The following is a 21,779-nucleotide window of genomic DNA, read 5'->3' as shown; positions in this document are numbered from 1 at the left end:
AGTTGAGCTGGGTGAAATGAACACAGTGCTTGTGTGGATTGCGCACAGCCCTTGTGACGCACACACTCAGTATTGTCCCCCCGTCTCTGAAGGTAATTCAGCGGGTGAGTCAGTCTGTGTGTGAAGTGAAGACGCTTTCTCATTTTCCTCCCCGGTGCGAGACGTCTCCTCTCCCCCCTGGAGTGGAGCTGTGCGGTTCCTCGCGGGTGCCTCCGCACCGCGGGGCCAGAAATAGCCCTTTTTTAATCTGGCCGGCGATGTCCGCCCGCGTTAGCGCTGAGCTCAATATCCCGCACAAAGGAAGCCAATCCCGCCGCCCTCCCCAGCGCTCTCTCGATCCCCCTCCGCCTCTTTAGCCACGGCGAACGGGGGTTTCGCCTGGCCGCTGTTTTTCCTTCGCACCTCAGGAAAAAACACAGACGTAACTGATGAAGGTCCTCATATTTTCCCCCGCTCTCCCTCTCTCCTCTCCTCCTCCTCCCTCTCTCTTTTCTTTTCACACCGGAATATCGCACCGGAGGTGTGTGCGAGTCCGCGGCTAACCGTGGCGCGCTAGCGGCTCCAGATCAGCTGAATAAAAGAGATAATTCTTGTGTTACCCGTAAGTAGGGTTACATACTAACGCTGGGCTGTTAGCATGCGGAGGCAGGAGGGGAGAAGGGCTGGCCGCTCTTGGGGAATAAATGAATACGAGAGCGTGGTGGTCCTGTGGCCTGCAGGGCTGCCCTGAACGCTCATTAGTGCTGTACAACATGGCCTCTGCCCTGGCGCCCGGGGACTGTGTCTCAGAGCAGGGTTATGGAGTTAGCTGGATAACTGCGCTGAGTAAAACCCAGAACAGCTCTATTTACTTCAGTCCGTGTCCTAGATTTGGGAGGGACACCTTGAATTTAGACTAACAATAGTGCATTTTACATTTGCAAGTATATACATTATACAGGTGCAAGCCTACGTACTGTGTGTATCCTGTTATACATGTATGCTGCGTGTGTAGCAGAAGCTCTCCATTGGCAGGTGTGTGCCGTTAGCCAGAAGCGTCGCACACGTCTAGCACTGTCCTGTCTGTGGCGTGCGTCAGAGGCATGTGGAAACTTGTGTTCAGCTTTTCCAGATGTGTGCCCCTGTGGAGCTCCGCTCCTCTGAGAGGGAAGCGCGTGCCCTGGTCTGCTTCCAGCCAGTGCGCTTCACCGTCACAGCCACCACGACACCATGCCGGCCTGAGCTCTTCCTCTGCAACCATGCACCATTCCCTTTGCAGTTTACCAGAATGCGTGCGTTACCTTGTGTGCAGTGACTTGAGCCTTGCGGGGGGAGGAGGAGCAGGGTCATGGTTCTGTTCATTTACAGAGAGAGCGTCACGGCTGTTGCACATAAAAATATGACACGTAAAATCTCAATGCCGAATCGATCAGATTCATCACGTTCAGAGAGCACGCCAAACTGGTAAAAAGCGTGTGTGCTGTTGCACTCTGGCCCTGGTCCCTGGTCCCTGGTCCGTCTCCCTCCTGTGTGCTGTTTCACTCTGGCCCTGGTCCCTGGTCCGTCTCCCTCCTGTGTGCTGATGTGTCTACAGGCCGTCAGCAGGTGGGAGTAGAGCTGATGTAGCAGAGTGGCTGCCGGTCGGGCTGTGTGTGCAGATATTTAAACTGCTGACGTGAGCTCCCTCCCGTCTGAAATCTGACCCCCCTGCCTCACTGTGTCGCGCTGCTCCCGTTCCCCCTGCTGCGGGGTGTCTACAGACCACCCTGCTTTCAGTTCCCTTTCTCTCAGCCCCCCTCCAGACTCTGGGTGTGTGTCCTGTACGCAGAGAGAGGGAGGGAGCAGCTCCAGCTGTAATAATATAATATAATATTTTGATGTGCTTTCTGACATGGCAGACTGTGCCCGTGGAACCCTGTTCATTAAGCCAAGAGTTGCCGGTAGAACCCTGTTCTTTGAGGAAGAACAGACAGTCTTGTGTTTCCACACTCTTGCTGTGCTTGGTGGGGAGTGCATGAAATAGGTGCATATCCTCGGATAGAGCTGTGATCCTTGAAGCTAAAAATAATGTGCTAATTACATCCTTCAGAGCTAAAACTGCATTCACACCAGTGACTCACCAATTCCATTACATTACATTTAGGAATTTAGCAAACGCTCTTATTCAGAGAGACTTACACAGATTATATTTTTGCATACATTCACACTGCTGAATGCGGCACTCTGGGAATTTGGGTAAGTACAGCCGTTGAGTAACAGACTATATTTGGATTTTCTCCTGTAATTAATTGTAGCTTCTACTGTATTTTCTGCGAACATGCGCAGGTCTGTATTACAGTGTTGAAATACGGTCGGGAAGTGCTGAAGGGTTCGCTTCACGTGAAGGAGAAGAGCGTTTTAGTGACTGATATCTCTGTCAGGTAGGACAGGTGAAGTGCGGGGAGGAGCAGTTTATCTGCACGGTGTGTTAGAGATGTCAGGACCCATTCTGTCTCAGTTTAACTGACCTTGTCTAGGCAGATAACTCACCTCCCCCTCACTGTCTCTGAGGCTGTAAACCGTTACGGGCTGCAAAGACCAAATGTACTTTTTGACAGGGCGGATACATTTTCTGCAGTGACAGAGATCGCGTTGAATTGGAACTGAAATCGGTCACATTTGAAAAAGGGGGAAATGTGTGTGTACTGTGTAATAGCCCGATACTTGGCATGTTTTGGTTGAGCATTTTATTGGCAGCGTTGGTTGAAAGGGACGGCGTTGGTACTACATTTTATTCACAGTGTGGGTGGAAGGGGCGGTGTTGGTGTGTTTTATTCACAGCGCTGGTGGAAGGGGGCATTGTTGGTGTGTTTTATTCACAGCGCTGGTGGAAGGGGGCATTGTTGGTGTGTTTTATTCACAGCGCTGGTGGAAGGGGGCATTGTTGGTGTTGGTGTATTTTATTCACAATGCAGGTGGAAGGTGTGTTTTATTGTTGGTGTGTTTTATTCACAGTGTGGGTTGGAAGGGGGCAGTGTTGGTGTGTTTTATTCATAGTGCAGGTGGAAGGGGGCAGTGTTGGTGTGTTTTATTCACAGTGTGGGTGGAAGGGGGCAGTGTTGGTGTGTTTTATTCATAGTGCAGGTGGAAGGGGGCAGTGTTGGTGTGTTTTATTCACAGTGTGGGTGGAAGGGGGCAGTGTTGGTGTGTTTTATTCACAGTGTGGGTGGAAGGGGGCAGTGTTGGTGTGTTTTATTCACAGTGTGGGTGGAAGGGGGCAGTGTTGGTGTGTTTTATTCACAGTGTGGGTGGAAGGGGGCAGTGTTGGTGTGTTTTATTCACAGTGTAGGTGGAAGGTGTTTTATTGTTGGTGTGTTTTATTCACAGCGCAGGTGGAAGGGGTGGTGTTGGTGTGTTTTATTCACATCGCGGGTGGAAGGGGCGGTGTTGGTGCTGTGTTTTATTCACAGTGCGGGTGGAAGGTGTGTTTTATTCACAGCGCGGGTGGAAGGTGTGTTTTATTCACAGCGTGGGTGGAAGGTGTGTTTTATTCACAGCGCGGGTGGAAGGTGTGTTTTATTCACAGCGTGGGTGGAAGGTGTGTTTTATTCACAGTGCAGGTGGAAGGGGCGGTGTTGGTGTGTTTTATTCACAGTGCAGGTGGAAGGGGCGGTGTTGGTGTGTTTTATTCACAGTGCAGGTGGAAGGGGCGGTGGTGCTGTGTTTTATTCACAGCGCGGGTGGAAGGGGCGGTGTTGGTGTTTTATTCACAGCGCGGGGGCAGAGCAGAGCGCGGCGGGTGATTTGTGTGGGCTGCCCGTGACGCCTGATCGCGTGTGTTAATGTTTCAGCAGGGTATTGATTTCCTGGCTCTGTGCTGTGAATGTCTGATTAAAGCTGAAGCGGCTCTTCCAGCGGAGGGGCTCCAGGAGCCCGTTTACTGGCGGCCGCAGCGCCAGAGCCCCGGACGCGCTCTTTTGTTCCCGCTCCAGAGCTGCCACCCAGGCAGACGCCAGTCCCTGGCTCTTAATTCCCAGCATTCAGCAGGGCTTCGCTTCACTAATCCTGGCACAGACACGTCCGCTGGTCGCTGCCGCCGGTCCGCGCGTAAAACCCGGCGTGGACTCGCCAGCAAACCACACTTACCCTGAAACTTCACTGTGCAGTCCTTTCCTCAGAGCCATTTCGTTTTCATTGGTATTCAGGTGGGTTTACATATGCCTGCTGCAAGTTTGAACGCAGGATTTGTGGAAGGCATTTTGTTGTGACTTCAGCTTGGGCATTTGTGTTTGGTGAAACCACCGTAGTGCTTTTAGCTTGTCTTCAGGGCAGATATTTCTCTATGTTAATCCTGAAAATGTGTTTTTATTTTTATTTTTGATTTATACTTGACCAATACAGTGTGAAATAAAGTTGTAGTTCCACATATAACGGGCCAAAATCCAAATCAATCCTGATTTTGACACACGCCACAGAGAAAACAATATATTTTTTTTTAATGCTGCTGCAAGTACATGTTTATGCGAACATCAGCGCCTTTCCGTTTGTTATTCCCCCCATCTCTCTTGTAAGATGACGGAGTTTGAAACGGGACTGTATGAAACTTATATAACCGAGTTCGCCTTCATTCCGCTCTGCGCCCTCAGTAAGCGCCTGACTCAACTGGCGGGAATGGCGATGTCGCTCCAGTCACCGTCGTCCCCTGACCGCTGCTTCTCGGGCCTCTGTTTACAGAAGGGTGTTTCTGAGCCCAAACGCGGAGGGGACGCGCTGGCTCCCGTGTGTGTGTGTGTGTGTGTGTGTGTGGGGGGCCCTGCTCTTATCTCGGGGCTGCTCTGTGCTGTGTGTCTCAGGGAGAGCTCATCACCTTCTATTACTACTGGAAGAAGACGCCGGAAGCCGCGGGGTCCCGCGCCCACCGCCGCCACCGCCGGCAGCCCGTCTTCCGCCGCATCAAGACCCGCACCGCCACCACCCCCGTCAACACCCCGTCCCGCCCCCCTTCCAGTGAGTTCCGTAAGTACACCGGTCACTGGGCAGCCTGACCTTTCGGTGCGAACACCGAGCCGACCACGTCACTTTCACAGAACGGTGTTTTTAGCCAGTCGTGAGCAATGGAGGACTTGAGAGTAGGCGGGCTTTCATTCCAACCAGTCGCTGCACCTGCTGCTTTCACTTAATTGGTTCCCTCCTCTCTGGTTGAAGGTGTGTTAATTAGTGATTGGTTGAGCTGCTACTCTCAAGCCCTCTATGGCACATGATTGAGCACTTAAACTGCCCCAGCCGTTTGTGTAGGCGCTGCAGATATCCGTGATCATGCTGGATTATTCAGTTAATGTGAATTGTCTTGTATGTGACTGAACATGGACAGAGCTTTCACATCCTGCTTCGGGCTTAGACTGGTCAATGTCATGTGTAGTTGCCACGGAGATGGCTGCCCTTCCTGTTGCTAAAGGCTTATCTGGCAGTATTTGGGATTGGGAAACGATGTTGGGAAACCAGACAGAACCCACACACAGTTGGCAGAGGGCTGCCTGAGTTTGTGGTTTGGTTTCAGAACACAGGTCTCCATTAATGTCACATGCATATGTATGAGGGGCCGGCATCACAGGTGTAGGCTGATAGTGATGTCACACATGTTTCTGAGGATGTAGGGTCATGGCATCACAGATGTAGGCTGATAGTGATGTCACACATGTTTCTGAGGATGTAGGGTCATGGCATCACAGGTGTAGGCTGATAGTGATGTCACACATGTTTCTGAGGATGTAGGGTCATGGCATCACAGATGTAGGCTGATAGTGATGTCACACATGTTTCTGAGGATGTAGGGTCATGGCATCACAGATGTAGGCTGATAGTGATGTCACACATGTTTCTGAGGATGTAGGGTCATGGCATCACAGATGTAGGCTGATAGTGATGTCACACATGTTTCTGAGGATGTAAGGTCATGGCATCACAGATGTAGGCTGATAGTGATGTCACATACATGTGTCTGAGGAGGTAGGGTCATAACCTGACAGATGTATGCACACAGTAATATCAGAAACCTGTTTTTGAAGGGGTGGAGGGTCATAACCTCACAGATGTACGCTCATAATAATGCCACACGCGTGTGTGAGGGGTGCAGGGTCATGACCTCACAGAGGAGGTACGTGAGTGAAGTGTCTCTCTCTCTCGCAGTGGACCTGAGCTCGGCCAGTGAGGACGACTTCGACAGCGAGGACAGCGAACAGGAGCTGAAGGGCTACGCCTGCCGGCACTGCTTCAGCACCAGTGAGTACTGACCGATCGGCAACGAGGGCCGGGGCCTTTCTCACAGGCCCCAGCCTGTCTTCATCGTGACTGACAGGCCGCTCAGCTTGACGTTATTTATTAGTCTGGCTGGCGACACGCACCTCAGGAAAAAAAAAAAAGACGCTTGTGCTAATTTGATCAAAGCAACCAGTGACTAATTTGCTTTCGCCTCATTGAAACTCCAGACTTATTTCGGCACAGCTGCTGCTCAGTCGTTCCCCATCTGTTGCTGCGTGTAGCTCAGCGGCGCGGTGCTCCAGCACCAGATTCCCCACAGCGTGCGTCAGTCGGAGGGGGGGCCAGGTGCAGAGCGCATATGTTTGCTTGGCATTTTGATGGAGTTTTAAAAAAGAGAGACGTGTATGAGCTGTTTCCTGTTGTTTGGTGACTGTGAGTGAGCGTTCGGGGGTTGATTCCTGTTGTTGGGCGACTGTGAGTGAGAATTTGGGAGCTGTTTCCTGTTGTTCTGTGGCTGTGAGTGAGCATTCGGGGGTTGATTCCTGTTGCTGGGCGACTGTGAGTGAGCATTTGGGAGCTGTTTCCTGTTGTTGGGTGACTGAGTGAGCATTTGGGAGCTGTTTCCTGTTGCTGGGCGACTGGGTGAGCATTCGGGAGATGTTTCCTGTTGTTGTGTGACTGTGAGTGAGCGTTGGGGAGCTGTTTCCTGTTGTTGTGTGGCTGTGAGCGAGTGTTCAGGGATGATGATGTCGGGCTTCTCTCCAGCTTCTAAGGACTGGCACCACGGGGGTCGGGAGAACATCCTGTTGTGCACAGACTGCCGGATCCACTTCAAGAAGTACGGCGAGCTGCCGCCCATTGACAAGCCCGTGGACCCCCCGCCGTTTATGTTCAAACCCGTCAAAGAGGAAGAGGATGGGCTCGCCGCGAAGCACAGCATGAGGACCCGACGCAACCGCGGCTCGGTACGCTGCCCCACGTTCACCCTGTTACACTTTACCCCCACTGACACCTTCACCCTGTTACACTGACACCTTCACCCTGTTACACTTTACCCCCACTGACACCTTCACCCTGTTACACTTTACCCCCACTGACACCTTCACCCTGTTACACTTTACCCCCACTGACACCTTCACCCTGTTACACTTTACCCCCACTGACACCTTCACCCTGTTACACTTTACCCCCACTGAGACCTTCACCCTATTACACTGACACCTTCACCCTGTTACACTTTACCCCCACTGACACCTTCACCCTGTTACACTTTACCCCCACTGACACCTTCACCCTGTTACACTGACACCTTCACCCTGTTACACTTTACCCCCACTGAGACCTTCACCCTGTTACACTTTACCCCCACGGAGAGCTTCACCCTGTTACATTTACCCCCACTGAGACCTTCACCCTGTTACACTTTACCACTGACACCTTCACCCTGTTACACTTTACCACTGACACCTTCACCCTGTTACACTGACACCTTCACCCTGTTACACTTCACCACTGACAACTTCACCCTGTTACACTTTACCACTGACACCTTCACCCTGTTACACTTTACCACTGACACCTTCCCCCTGTTACACTGACACCTTCACCCTGTTACACTTTACCCCCACTGACACCTTCACCCTGTTACACTTTACCACCACCCCACCTCTCACTCCCTACCCCCCCCCATGTAGTCTGAGTGCAGGGTTTCATAGGTTGTTCCTCCTTTCATAAAGCCACAGAAGGTCATGCATCTTCCTGAAGGTCTCTGTGTGTGTGTGTGTGTGTGTATGTGTGTGCGCCAACTTCTCTATTTATAGTCTGTTCTGAGTGTGTGAAATTCTGAGTAAAAGGGAGTGATGCAGGCTCCTGTTGAAGTCCTGGGTGCAGTCAGTTGTTCGTGTTTGTGATGAATGTTCTGCTGGTCCAGATGTCTACCCTGCGGAGCGGGAGGAAGAAGCAGACGGCCAGCCCCGATGGCCGCGCCTCCCCCACCAACGAGGAGCTGCGCTCCAGCGGCCGCACCTCCCCCAGCGCCGCCAGCACCTCCCCGAGCGGACGCACCTCCCCCAGCGCAGCCAGCACCTCCAGCACGGACAGCAAGGCCGAGCCGCTGAAGAGACCCAGCAAGGTACCGCTCACCCCCCAGCCTGTGTGTGTGTGTGTGTGTGTGTGTGTGTGTGTGTGTGTGTGTGTGTGTGTGTGTGTGTGCAGCCTCCCAACGTCCCTGCTCTGCATCCCTGAGGCACGCTTTTCACAGATTTCAGCTTCAAATTAGTCCTTTTTATCAGGCTTTTCCATCACCACCGTCTGTGATTGGGGCTGGGGAAATGGGAGGGTTTTTCAGGGCTCTGTGCTAACGTTCTTTACCGAGGAGCGCATTACTTTAGTAGATCCTGAAGTATTTTTCCAGTTAGCACACGTAAATATACCGGAGCAAAGCTTCCTAAAATGGGGGCACTGTAAACCCCTGGTTTTGAGAAAATGTAAGATTTATTTATTTAAATCTAAGATATAAAAATGTTTTAAACCCTGTCCTATTTTACATCCAGGGTTGTGTTTTAATATTCCGCTTGCGTCTGGTACGTGGGTGTGTGTCTGGGCTGAGAGGGCGTGTGGGAAAGCTCTTTAACGGCCTGTCTCGTTCACAGAAGATTAAGGAGGAGGTGGTGTCGCCCATGAAGAGCGCCAAGCGGCAGAGGGAGAAGGGAGCCTCCGACACCGAGGAGCTGGAGAGAGGAGCCGCCGCCAAGAAAACCAAGACTCAGGTGAGCCCTGTCTCCACGTGCAGCGTCTGCCCCGCGCCCCTCCAGGAGATCTGATTAACACGCGGCAATTAATGTAGCCCGTTTAATTTGGCCTCCCGCGACTCTCTGGCGATGTGCGAGGTTAAACTAATGCTCAGAGTGAGGTGTTGATTGAGTGTCATTATTATGTGTTATACATGTACCCAATTCATCATGAGGGGTTTTTCCAGTAATTGAAGGAGTAAATGAGCCAGTGAGGCTGGGCTGTTGGGAGCAGGGCGTGACGGTCTGGTTTGGGTCCCCCAGGAGCTGAATCGGCCGGACTCCCCGTCGGAGTGCGAGGGGGAGGGCGAGAGCTCGGACGGTCGCAGCGTGAACGACGAGGGCAGCAGCGACCCCAAAGACATCGACCAGGACAACCGCAGCTCGTCCCCCAGCATCCCCAGCCCGCGGGACAACGAGAGCGACTCGGACTCCTCCGCCCAGCAGCAGGGCCTGCAGGCACAGCACCCGGCCGTCATCCAGGCCCCCGGGGGCCCCGCCGCCCAGGGCTCCGCCCCCGCCCCGCCCGCGCCCGGGGCCCCCCCCCTGGCCCCGCAGGCGTCCCCGTCCCTCGGGCCCTCCTCCGTACCCCCCCAGGGGCCCGCGCAGACCTCCCCGCTGTCCCTCATCCAGCAGGGGGGGCCGCTGCACCCGCAGAGGCACCCCTCGCCGCCCTCGCCCCTGGCGGCTCCGCCCCCCTCTCAGCCCGGCCCCCCTCAGCTGCCCCCGTCCCTCCACGGCCCTCTCCCGCCCCTGCCCCACCCCCTGCAGGCTGGCCCCTCCCACCTGCCGCACCCCCATTCGCTGCCTCCTCCGCAGCCCTTCCCCCTGGTGCCCCCGCCCTCCCAGGTGCTGCAGCAGCCCCACACGCCCCCGTCCCAAATGCAGCCCCCCTCCTCCTCGGCCCAGGGCCCCCCGCAGCCCCCCCGCGAGCAGCCCCTGCCCCCCGCCCCCATGTCCATGCCCCACATCAAGCCCCCGCCCACCACGCCCATCCCACACATGCCCAACCCCCCGTCCCACAAACACCCCCCGCACCTCTCCGCCCCGCCCTTCCCCCAGATGCCCTCCAACCTGCCCCCGCCCCCCGCGCTCAAACCCCTCAGCTCCCTCTCCACGCACCACCCGCCCTCCGCCCACCCGCCCCCCCTGCAGCTAATGCCCCAGGGGCAGCAGCTACAGCCCCCGCCCGCCCAGCCCCCCGTGCTCACCCAATCACAGACCCTCCCCCCCAGCGGGAGCCACGGCCCTCCCCCTGCGCCCCCCCTGCCCCCCTCCGTATCGTCCTCGCACCCCCACACCGTCTCCTCTCAGCCCCCCTACCCCCCTCACCCGCACCCCTTCATCCCCGGCGGGCCGCCGGTCCTGCCTCTGTCGTCCGTCCCCTCTTCATCCTCATCCTCCTCCTCCTCCTGCGCCTCCATGGCCAGCCTGCAGTCCCCGCCCTCCTCCATCTCCATGCCCCTGCCGGCCTCCGTGGGGGGCCCCTGCTCCGCCCCCTCCGCCGTCCCGCCCGTCCAGATTAAGGAGGAGCCTCTGGACGAGTCCGAGGAGCCCGAGAGCCCCCCGCCGCCTCAGCGGAGCCCCTCCCCCGAGCCCACCGTCGTCAACATCCCCAGCCACGCCAGCCAATCAGCACGGTACGCCCTCCGCCCGCTTCCTTCCCACACATCTTCTGACTTTAACATGTTCTCCAGCTCACACGTTCAGTCGGGTCAATCCAACATCGATCAGCCCAACATCGATCACCCCAAGACGACCTTGTTCCCCCGTCGTCCGTTGTCTGTTCTTCTTCGTGTTTTCGGACTTGAGGGAACGTCTCCTCCTGACGTTTTCTCTGGCTTGTGCGCCTGTCCCAGCCTGACAAGGCCGCAGCTGATGGATGTTATTGATGGGGAGGTTCCGTTTGTGGAGGCTGAAGAATGTTCTAGATCCATCTCCTCGCCCGTCCTCGCGTGGGCACACGGAGGCAGGCTGAGCAGCTCCATAAATAACGCCCAGCCGCTCCGCAGTTTAACGGCGTTACCCGTCACTGTCACACAGCTCCGAATCACGAGGGTTTGAGAGCTGGATGTAAACGCTTGGGTGAGCGGGGGAAAGATGTCATTTTAGTCATGATATTTGCAGCCAGTCAAACTGCTGACCTTTTTTTCCCCGTTTTTCTTTTTTGTGTGAGAACTCAAATTACCTTCCGCCCGTGAGTCATCGGCTGAGTGATGCAGCACTGAAAAACTTGTTTCCTGGGCGTACTTCAATCCATCATCATTTCTGATGGTCTGCCATGCTCTGATAGATGTCTGACGGCCATAGTAACGTCTTGATGGATATCTGATGAGCGTATGAATGTTTTGATAGATGTCTGATGGGCATATTAATGTTTTGAGAGGTGTGTGATGGAAATATTAATGTTTTTGTAGATGTCTGATGGGAACATTAAGGTTTTGATAGATTAAATAATGGCCTAAAATGATGAGAGGTTATTCATGTGTCAAACGTCTCTATATATCTATATATTTGTAGGATGTCGAGTCCAAAGTTTAGAAATTAGGTTCTATAGGCTAATTATAATCATCACAAGGCAATGAAATATTTTCTTTGGAAAATAATCCGTTATAATGACCAAGTGGTATGCTGAGTTGGTTGGATACTCACTGGTCTTGTGTTTTTAAATGAGTAGTGCAGGATATGTGAAAACCATACTCATCTTGCCGTGTAGTTATCTCTCCACACTGGACTTAACGTCACAATGGTTCTGCAGCTTCTACAAGCACCTGGACCGGGGCTACAACACGTGCGCCCGGACGGACTTCTGCTTTACCCCCCTGGCCTCGTCCAAGCTGGCCAAGAAGCGCGAGGAGGCCCTGGAGAAGGCCAAGAGGGAGGCCGAGCAGAAAGTGCGGGAGGAGAAGGAGAAAGAGAAGGAGAAGGAGAAGGAACGAGAGAGGGAGCGGGAGCGAGAGAGGGAGGCTGAGAGAGCTGCTGTACGTACCGTCACACTTTCACTCCCATTTACAACACGAATGCTGTTATCTGTGTGTGTGTGTGTGTGTGTGTGTGTGTGTGTGTGTGTGTGTGTGTGTGTGTGTGTGTGTGTGCTTATCCACCCTTCCTGAACACCCGGTCTAAATATCCCACCGCTCCTGAGGCTAGGGCAGGGGTCCTGGAGAGCCGCAGGGCGTGCAGGTTTTTGTTGTAACTCAGGACTTAACTCAATCAATTAAAGCAGTTAATCACACAGTTAACCCCCCTCACCTTGTTTTTTTGAGTATGAACCGGTTGATTTCAAGGTGAAAACTAAAACCAGCACACACTGCGCCTCTCTGGGACCAGGGTTTACCATCCCTAGGGGCCAAAAAATTCAGTAACTTGGATGCAGAAAGATGCATTTCCTGGCAATAATAATCGACTCTAATCTAATGAATCTTAATCTAATCTCACTCTCTTCCGCCCAATCAGAAAGCACCCTGCTCGTCCCACGAGGGCCGACTGGGCGAGCCCCAGATGGCGGGCCCCGCCCACATGCGGCCGTCGTTCGAGCCGCCGCCCACCACCATCGCGGCGGTGCCGCCCTACATCGGGCCGGACACGCCCGCCCTGCGCACGCTCAGCGAGTACGCCCGGCCCCACGTCATGTCCCCCACCAACCGCAACCACCCCTTCTTCGTGTCGCTGCCCGCCGACCCCCTGCTGGCCTACCACATGCCCGGGCTGTACGCGGCCGACCCGGGCATGCGGGAGCTCCGGGAGCGGGAGCTCCGCGAGAGGGAGCTCCGCGAGAGGGAGCTCCGCGAGAGGATGAAGCCCGGCTTCGAGGTCAAGCCCCCCGAGCTGGAGGGCCTGCACCCCTCCGCCAACCCCATGGAGCACTTCGCCCGGCACGGGGCCATCACGCTGCCGCCCATGGCCGGCCACCACCCCTTCGCCTCCTTCCACCCGGGCCTCAACCACCTGGAGCGGGAGCGGCTGGCCCTGGCCGGGCCCCAGCTGCGGCCCGAGATGACCTACCCCGAGCGGCTGGCCGCCGAGAGGCTCCACGCGGAGAGGATGGCCTCCGTGGCCAACGACCCCATCGCCCGGCTGCAGATGTTCAACGTCACGCCGCACCACCACCAGCACTCCCACATACACTCACACCTGCACCTGCACCAGCAGGACCCGCTGCACCAAGGTGAGCCCCACACTCACACTCTCTCACACTCACACACACACACACACTCACACTCTCTCACACTCACACACACACACACACTCACACTCACACACATACACACACACTCACACACTCACACTCACACACATACACACACACTCACACACACTCACACACTCACACACTCACACACTCACTCACACTCACACTCACACTCACACACACACACACACACTCACACACTCACACACACACACATACACACACACACACACTCACACACACACACACACTCACACACTCACACACTCACTCACACTCACACACACACTCACACACACACACACACTCACACACACACACACACACACACACACACACACTCACACACACACTCACACACACACACACTCACACTCACACACACACTCACACACACACTCACACACACACACTCACACTCACTCTCTCACACTCACTCTCTCTCTCACACACACACACACACTCACACACACACTCACACTCACACACACACACTCTCACACACACACACTCACACACACACTCACACACACACACTCTCACACACACACACACACTCACACACACACTCACACTCACACTCACACACACTCACATACACACACACACACACACCCCAACACCACCACACGCACATCCACTCACACCTGCACCTGCAGGACCCGCTGCACCAAAGTGAGCCTCACACACCCCAACACCATGCACAGTGTTAACACACACACACACACACACACACACACACACACACACACACCAACACCACCACCAGGCACAGTATCAACACCACACACACCCCAACACTCACACCAGAAACCGTGTCAACACCACACATACCCCAACACCACCACAGCCCTCACCCACACCTGCACTCAGCATGGCCTTAGAGAGAACCACTCCTTTAGTCCACAGAGCTAAAAGACTTCCCTAAGATAGACCCCTTAGATAAGATTTGAGATACGGAGTTTATTTAAGCCTTGGCTATTTTGGAATGTCTTGGAATGTTCTAGTGGTGATTGTCACACCAGCATTAGAATGTTCAGTTAAGAGTTTAAATGTTTCATAATGTATTTACAACCTGAATAAGTGTGAAGGAGCGTTATAGTAAAGCCTATCTTTCTGCATGAAAATATCTCTATAAGAAGTAGCTGTATAAAATTGTTTTGAGTGTTGTTGTGAGACTGTATAAATGTGTGCTGCCCTTGTTGTATGACCCGTACTGACCTCCAGAAGGTGGGGAATGTCTTGTGTGTCCCCCAGGTTCGGGGGGCCACCCCCTGGTTGACCCGCTAGCGGCCGGCCCCCACCTGGCCCGCTTTCCGTACCCCCCCGGCGCCATCCCCAACCCGCTGCTGGGGCAGCCGCCCCACGAGCACGAGATGCTGAGGCACCCTGTGTTCGGTGAGTGAGCTGGGGGCGCGTCGCCCAACACTCACAGCTCCACACCTCTCTTCCCTGGCCCCGCTGCAAATTACATTACATTACATTATCGGCATTTGGCAGACGCTCTTATCCAGAGCGACGTACAGTTGATTAGACTAAGCAGGAGACAATCCTCCCCTGGAGCAATGCAGGGTTAAGGGCCTTGCTCAAGGGCCCAACGGCTGTGCGGATCTTATTGTGGCTACACCGGGATTAGAACCACCGACCTTGCGTGTCCCAGTCATTTACCTTAACCGCTACACTACAGGACGCCATAACACTGTCCCCCTGGCTGGCTTTACACACAGAGCATTCCCTTTAAAAAGTCACACTAACAGTGAGTGTCAGTAACAGTAGTTCAGATGAGGTCAGTTGGGAGCATTGTAATCACATACGTGTGGCCTTACACGTTAATGGGGTAATGTAATGTGAGCAGCGCGTGTGTGAGACGGTGTCCCGGAGCGTGTGTGTGAGACCGGTGCTTTTTGGCGCTGCAGGGACCCCGTACCCGCGGGAGCTCCAGGGGGCGCTCCCGCCCCCCATGTCTGCGGCGCACCAGCTGCAGGCCATGCACGCGCAGTCGGCCGAGCTGCAGCGCCTGGCCATGGAGCAGCAGTGGCTGCACGGACACCACCACATGCACGGGGGCCCGCTGCCCGGCCAGGAGGACTACTACAGGTACCGCCCGGGGCCCGACAGCACCAACATGCAACATGAAAACCCTTTTCTCATACACGCTAAAGATGGCCTCTGCTGTTTCTAAGACTATGCCGTCTGCGTTACAGTGTTTTCTCTGGGCAGATGCCGTGTGTTCTCCCGGTAGACTGTGGGCTGATGCAGTGTGTTCTCTCCTGTAGCCAGTGGGCTGATGCAGTGTTTTCTCCCTGTAGACAGTGAGCTGATGCAGTGTTTTCTCCCTGTAGACAGTGAGCTGATTGCAGTGTGTTCTCCCTGTAGACAGTGGGCTGATGCAGTGTGTTCTCCACTGTAGACAGTGAGCTAATGCAGTGTGTTCTCCCTGTAGACAGTGGGCTAATGCAGTGTGTTCTCCCTGTAGACAGTGGGCTGATGCAGTGTGTTCTCTCCTGTAGCCAGTGGGCTGATGCAGTGTTTTCTCCCTGTAGACAGTGAGCTGATGCAGTGTTTTCTCCCTGTAGACAGTGAGCTGATTGCAGTGTGTTCTCCCTGTAGACAGTGGGCTGATGCAGTGTGTTCTCCACTGTAGCCAGTGGGCTAATGCAGTGTTTTCTCCCTGTAGACAGTGAGCTGATTGCAGTGTGTTCTCCCTGTAGACAGTGGGCTGATGCAGTGTGTTCTCCACTGTAGCCAGTGGGCTAATGCAGTGTGTTCTCCCTGTAGACAGTGGGCTAATGCAGTGTGTTCTCCCTGTAGACAGTGGGCTAATGCAGTGTGTTCTCCCTGTAGACAGTGGGCTAATGCAGTGTGTTCTCCCTGTAGACAGTGGGCTGATGCAGTGTGTTCTCCCTGTAGACAGTGGGCTAATGCAGTGTGTTACTCCACTGTAGCCAGTGGGCTGATGCAGTGTGTTCTCTCCTGTAGCCAGTGGACTAATGCAGTGTTTTCTCCCTGTAGACAGTGGGCTGATGCAGTGTGTTCTCCCTGTAGACAGTGGACTAATGCAGTGTTTTCTCCCTGTAGACAGTGGGCTAATGCAGTGTGTTCTCCCTGTAGACAGTGGGCTGATGCAGTGTGTTCTCCCTGTAGACAGTGGGCTGATGCAGTGTGTTCTCCCTGTAGACAGGCTGGTTGTTACTCATGCTGTTTGTTTTGCAGCCGTCTGAAGAAGGAGGGGGACAAGCAGCTGTAGCCTGCGGTGAGTCTCGCTGCAGGAGGACGGAAGGACACACACAGGAAGCTGTTACAGGACTGTCTGACAGAGGAACTGTGACTCTGGAACAAAGTAGAGAGAAAAACGGCAGGAGCAGATGACCTGAAGATTTTTATTTTTTCCGGCTTTATTTCCTGTCATGGACGTGTTTATTTTTTAAAGAAATTGACTTTATTTGATATATATATACATATATATATAGCCCTCAAGTAGCGACAACGTCCTCCAGACTGATTGTGACTTCCCTGCATGTGAAACTGACTGAGAGACCTCCATGCCGTTTTCTGCGTAGGTGCTAGAACATAAGACACTCCGTCACTGTGCTTAAAGGAGAAACAACACGAAAAACAACAGTTGGGCCATTATCCGAGAAATCTTTTAAAGTGCTATCTTAAATTCCACAGTTATTTTAATACATTGTAGGGAGTTTTCATAATTTTAAAGAGCTACAGCATGGCATTTTTGAGTCTGTAAATAATATATATAAATATAATTATAATTATTAGGTGTGGATTCCTAACCATTGTGTTAGACCTCCAGCATTACCGTTCAGAAGCATTATCCCTTTGTTTCAGAGGGGGGCATGATGGCATTATTTCAACAGGAAATGCTTTCTGAGATGGCTGCAGCCCATCAAAATGGCTGCCAGGAGTAAAGGTGCAGGACATTGTATCCACTCTCAAAATGGCTGCCAGGAGTAAAGGTACAGGACATTGTATCCACTCTCAAAATGGCTGCCAGGAGTAAAGGTGCAGGACATTGTATCCACTCTCAAAATGGCTGCCAGGAGTAAAGATGCATGACATTGTATCTGCTCTCAAAATGGCTGCCAGGAGTAAAGGTGCAGGACATTGTATCCGCTCTCAAAATGGGGGACTCTCCTGTCGTCTTTCTTGGCTGGACATAAGTAGTGCATCCGGGCCTGGTGTGGCTAACTCGAAAACAGGAGTTTGGGTGTGTTTTCAGTCCCGCGTGAGGAGTGGAGGTCTGTTGTGTGTGGTGACTGTGGGCGAGACACTGGGCCCCTGGCCCCCCCTACAGTCCACTCAGATTGGTGTTGCACTGAAAGACCACAGACTTGCCACAGATTCGGTTTATACACAGTATTCTCTATCATATCATTGGCTTTACAAAAGGAATGCACTTTTTCAACATTTGGTCACTTCTCAAATATTGCCCTGTACCAAAGTGATAAAAGTATTTTTGAAAAAGGCTTTACCGGCATATTTATTTGAGTAAATAAATGTACGTATATTAAGAGAGAAAATATACAGGATCCATTCATTATTGGTACAAACTAACTAAAAACTACTTTTTTATGTTTTTTTTTTGTTTTTTTTTTGCCATTTAAGAGAATGGTAATCCTGGCAGCAGTTTGTTTCATCACAACGGTATTACCTTAAAGCTGAACTTTGTGTAGCACAACACCACTGATAAAGTCGCTGTAGAACTAGGTGCTAACGAGCAGACCGTGCCAATGCTCCCCTCGGTGACCTGGCGGTGCGCCGCGTCGCCACGACTCCCTGTCCTTCTCTGCCGGTGGTGTGGGGGCTCCGTGGTCACTGTGAAACCAGCGGTGGGGCTGCGGTCGGGCGCTCCGACCGGGCGTCCAGCGCGTTCCCCCGGGCGACGGCAAACAGGAGGCGACCGCTCAAGGCTCTCTGCATTCCGTGACCTGCACTGTAATGTGGTGCACGGTCATTCCTGGCGCTCTCTCTCTCTCTCTCTCTCTCTCTCTCCCTCTCTCTCCCTCCCTCTCTCTCTGTCTCTGTTTCTCTCTCACACTCTTGTCTCTACTTTTCTGCCTCTCTGTTGGCTACAGGGGTTTTGTACTGGCCATCTCAGACTGTTATATTAGATGTGGGGTTCACTGTCATAATGGTTTATGTGTCAGACCATGTATGGTAGCTTTATAGTCCATGGACATTTCCCCCCCCGTTTCCTTTGTTGTGTTCCTGTCAATTTTTGTTTTGTTTTATTCTTTTTTTTGTATTTCCATTACTGTTATATGCTATTACAGTATAAATGAAACAGAATCACTACAATGCAGGAGGGAGGGAGGGGGTTAGGGGCATAAAAAGCAAAACAAAGCTAATATCTTTTCGATCTGTGTGACGATATCTTAGCTGGTTATTAGGAAGGAGTGTGACATTCAGACCCGTCCTTCCTGATATTCATGACCAAACACCAGGAGTTGAATACTCTAAATTTGAACTCACCTTCAAACCTGCCTGTGTCTGGTACCGTGTATTGGAAACATTTCCGTTAAAACTCTCCTGCGGCCCTCCCCCCTCCCCTCTCTGTCTCAAACCTTTGATGTTAAGTGTTGTCAATGGTTTAGCTTCTTGTTTAAAAGCAGCAATAGCAGAATGTGAATTCTGACTGCTAAAATTTATATATACTGGTATCTTGAAGCTTATTGTATATATTAGTAGTTTGCCATGGGATGACACAATGTAAACAAAACGTAGAAATAATTCAGAAAAATTGTGAGTCCTGTGTTTTCTCTCCATTTGAGTATTTTGTAATTTTTTTGAAAAATTTGTGGAATTAAAATAAACTAAGTTACGCCACATTACGTTTTTGATTGTGCCGTTTAAATTCTGAGTCTGGTTGTGTACTTTATTATTTTACTGATCTTAAAACATTTTTTAATGAACGTTTCCAGGCTACCAAGCTGAAATATGCCTGGTTTCCCCCTAGCTCGAGTGAATTAAAGTAGTACTAAAAACGCTCAAATGAGTCTTCTGTGTTCCATTGCAGAAGTCCTAACTGATAAAGTGCAACTTGCATTTTCATTTAAGGGATTTTGAATGCTCAGCTAACAGAGAGGATATTTATAAATGAAATAAAAAATGTTTGAATATATACGTTTCATTTTTTTTAACCATCTCTGACATTGATTGATGTAGCACAGTGTTCTCCCTGAAGCAGAAGCAAATCATGTGTGTGAGTTTACCTAGGGCTCGAGTGCGCCCATTAAGGCAGTTCCACGCAGTTTAGTGAAATTAACATACCCGTCAACTGAAATAAGATAAATGCAATCTGTCTAAGAAAGCAGACGCACCTTGGATTCAATAATTTCGAATGAATCTTTTATCTATATTTCTACTCCTTAGCACTTCGTTGATGTGGCTATGTCAGGATTGTTATACAGCATGTGTGACGTTTGTAGCTAGCGAAATGGGTGACTCGACTTTTATCGGTTTATATTACGTTTTCTGTGTCCAAGCGCCAGTTTCTTGCCGCTTTTTAAAGATGGTTTTAGACTCGAGAAATGATCCTGTGCCCAGTCAATCAAATACCGTTGGAGAAAAAGTCCCACCTTTGATTGACGAGTCTCAACAACACAGGTGGGGTCAATCGCACCAGCTCCGAAGGCTGAACAAGCCTGTGGCAACGACTCATTGAAGTTTCATTGAGTTTCATTGAAGAATCCAACGTTTGCGTTTCTGAATGAATCTTTTTATGGTTTACCGAGTATTAAGAAAAACAAACCGGGATACCGTGACTGTGATGCTTTCTAATTTGGATGCATTCGGTGAGTTTATTTTACTTAAAGGTACAATAGGTACGATTTTTGTGTTAAAACATTGTTGCAAGTCCCTTCCTATCATTGAAAAAGGCTCACTGACATGTCTACCTGTGGTTATAGTCCTTAAATTCAGGTTTCAAAATATGCAGTTGACGGGCCGGCAATCTGTACCAAAACATTGTATAGCTAGGCAATAATTCAAGCTCTTCAATTCCTACAGCCAATGGTGTTTAAACTTCAACGCGTTCACAGAGAAGGTGTGGGATAAACGTGTTGTGGTTTGAGTGTGTTTGTTGCTGAAATTCCTCTCTTGGCCGTTAGAAGTCTGAAATTACTTATTGTACCTTTAACGTTCATCTGATTCAACTTGATGCATAGAACATAGCTGGCATACTAACGCCACTAGCCAAACTGTAGTACGCCTAGCTATAAAGCTATGTAGTTATGTTGACAATACATTATCGTTACTTTTCAATCTTGTATTAAAACACTGTTTATAACGAACCTAAACATTTTTGGTTATTTTAGCTATCGTATTTTCCATTGCAGATGGTAGATTCTAAATGGTAGATTTTGATTTAAAGGCATTGTGGTCACCCAGTGACAGATGACCACCATGACGTCACCTAGTGGTTACTATAAAAATACACGGTTTTAATGTCGCCTACACAACTATGAAACCTGTTGGACATACTATAGTGAATATCTAAAATCTCAAGATGTGTACAATATGTTTGAAAAATCAGTTACTTGTATTTTTATTGATCTAAATGAAAGTGTTTGAAGAGCTCCTTTCTCCTTTTCAAGGAGTGGTGAGCCAACAGGAGTTTTTATTACATGCAGAAGATGGCAAGATTTGGATTTCTACAGTCTTCGGGATACATAAAGTTCACATACAGAATGTCATTTATGTATTTTTTACTTTCCTTAAACCCTGGACTCTCATCTCCCCTTTTTTGCCCTTAACATACAAAAATATGGAAGGAAACCATTAAACTTCCCACATAATTACAAGAGTAATTTAAGGTAACTTACTTTAGGCCTAGTACTTAAGTGGCGTTGCGTATCCATTACACTCACTGGTGTCTCTCTTGCATTTTTGCTCATTAGCTCTGGATAAGGCCACCTGCAAGGTTACTTTAATGTAATTATCTCCAGTCAGATGGCCTAAAGCTAGCCACAGGCCTGCCAACGATGATGATTAGCACCGTGTAAACCCGCTCGCTAGCTAATTAGCATCACAGTAGGTACATTTTTTAGTACTTAATTTCCCAAATATTAAATCTGAGAGGAACTTGAATAAGAACACGGTGGGTGAGAATGAAGTGACTGATTCCGCATGCGACGCCGATTCCAATGAAGAGGTGGTTGTGTTTACCGAGTAATGAGTTCCGTCTCTTACGTTTATGTAAACTGCTTGGACACTGACAGACAGGAGCTCAACCCAGGAACATGAGCCCCCCCCCGACAGAACCAGAGATTACAGCCTGTAGCTGCCCTCCACTTCACCTACTGCCAGTAAGGCCCTGTAGTCAGGGGGTCAGGTGACGACTGTGGAAAGGTGCTATTGGGCTTTAAGAAAGTGTCACATGTTGTGATTGTGTGTTAGTGTGAGGTGCGTTGGCTACTATTGGGCCTTGAGAAAGTGTCACATGTTGTGATTGTGTGTTAGTGTGAGGTGCGTTGGCTGCTATTGGGCCTTGAGAAAGTGTCACATGTTGTGTTTGTGTGTTAGTGTGAGGTGCGTTGGCTGCTATTGGCCCTTGAGAAAGAGTCAGG

At 51.3% G+C, this 21,779-nt stretch overlaps 1 protein-coding gene across 5 annotated transcripts in view; it reads left to right on the top strand.

The window, feature by feature from the left end:
• The window catches only part of LOC133138664 (arginine-glutamic acid dipeptide repeats protein-like), a 184,190-nt gene extending 165,124 nt beyond the window's left edge, over nucleotides 1-19,066 (top strand). For 3 of the 5 annotated variants that reach the window (XM_061257599.1, XM_061257601.1, XM_061257604.1), the window contains 11 exons: nucleotides 4,812-4,974; nucleotides 6,145-6,237; nucleotides 6,982-7,181; nucleotides 8,147-8,347; nucleotides 8,868-8,984; nucleotides 9,270-10,645; nucleotides 11,764-11,986; nucleotides 12,462-13,173; nucleotides 14,428-14,595; nucleotides 15,114-15,294; nucleotides 16,411-19,066. In XM_061257599.1, the coding sequence (XP_061113583.1) occupies nucleotides 4,812-4,974; nucleotides 6,145-6,237; nucleotides 6,982-7,181; nucleotides 8,147-8,347; nucleotides 8,868-8,984; nucleotides 9,270-10,645; nucleotides 11,764-11,986; nucleotides 12,462-13,173; nucleotides 14,428-14,595; nucleotides 15,114-15,294; nucleotides 16,411-16,444 (3,468 nt within the window). In that variant the 3' untranslated portion in view covers nucleotides 16,445-19,066. The remainder of the gene's footprint in view (nucleotides 1-4,811; nucleotides 4,975-6,144; nucleotides 6,238-6,981; nucleotides 7,182-8,146; nucleotides 8,348-8,867; nucleotides 8,985-9,269; nucleotides 10,646-11,763; nucleotides 11,987-12,461; nucleotides 13,174-14,427; nucleotides 14,596-15,113; nucleotides 15,295-16,410) is intronic. The other 2 variants (XM_061257602.1, XM_061257603.1) reach the window with 1 other exon arrangement.
• Nucleotides 19,067-21,779: the final 2,713 nt, after the last annotated feature.

Source organism: Conger conger, chromosome 10 (genome assembly GCF_963514075.1).
Source record: "Conger conger chromosome 10, fConCon1.1, whole genome shotgun sequence".
NCBI classification, from domain to species: Eukaryota; Metazoa; Chordata; class Actinopteri; order Anguilliformes; family Congridae; genus Conger; species Conger conger.
The sequence above is the reverse complement of the archived record's forward strand: the minus strand, read 5'-3'. Positions and strand labels throughout refer to the sequence as shown.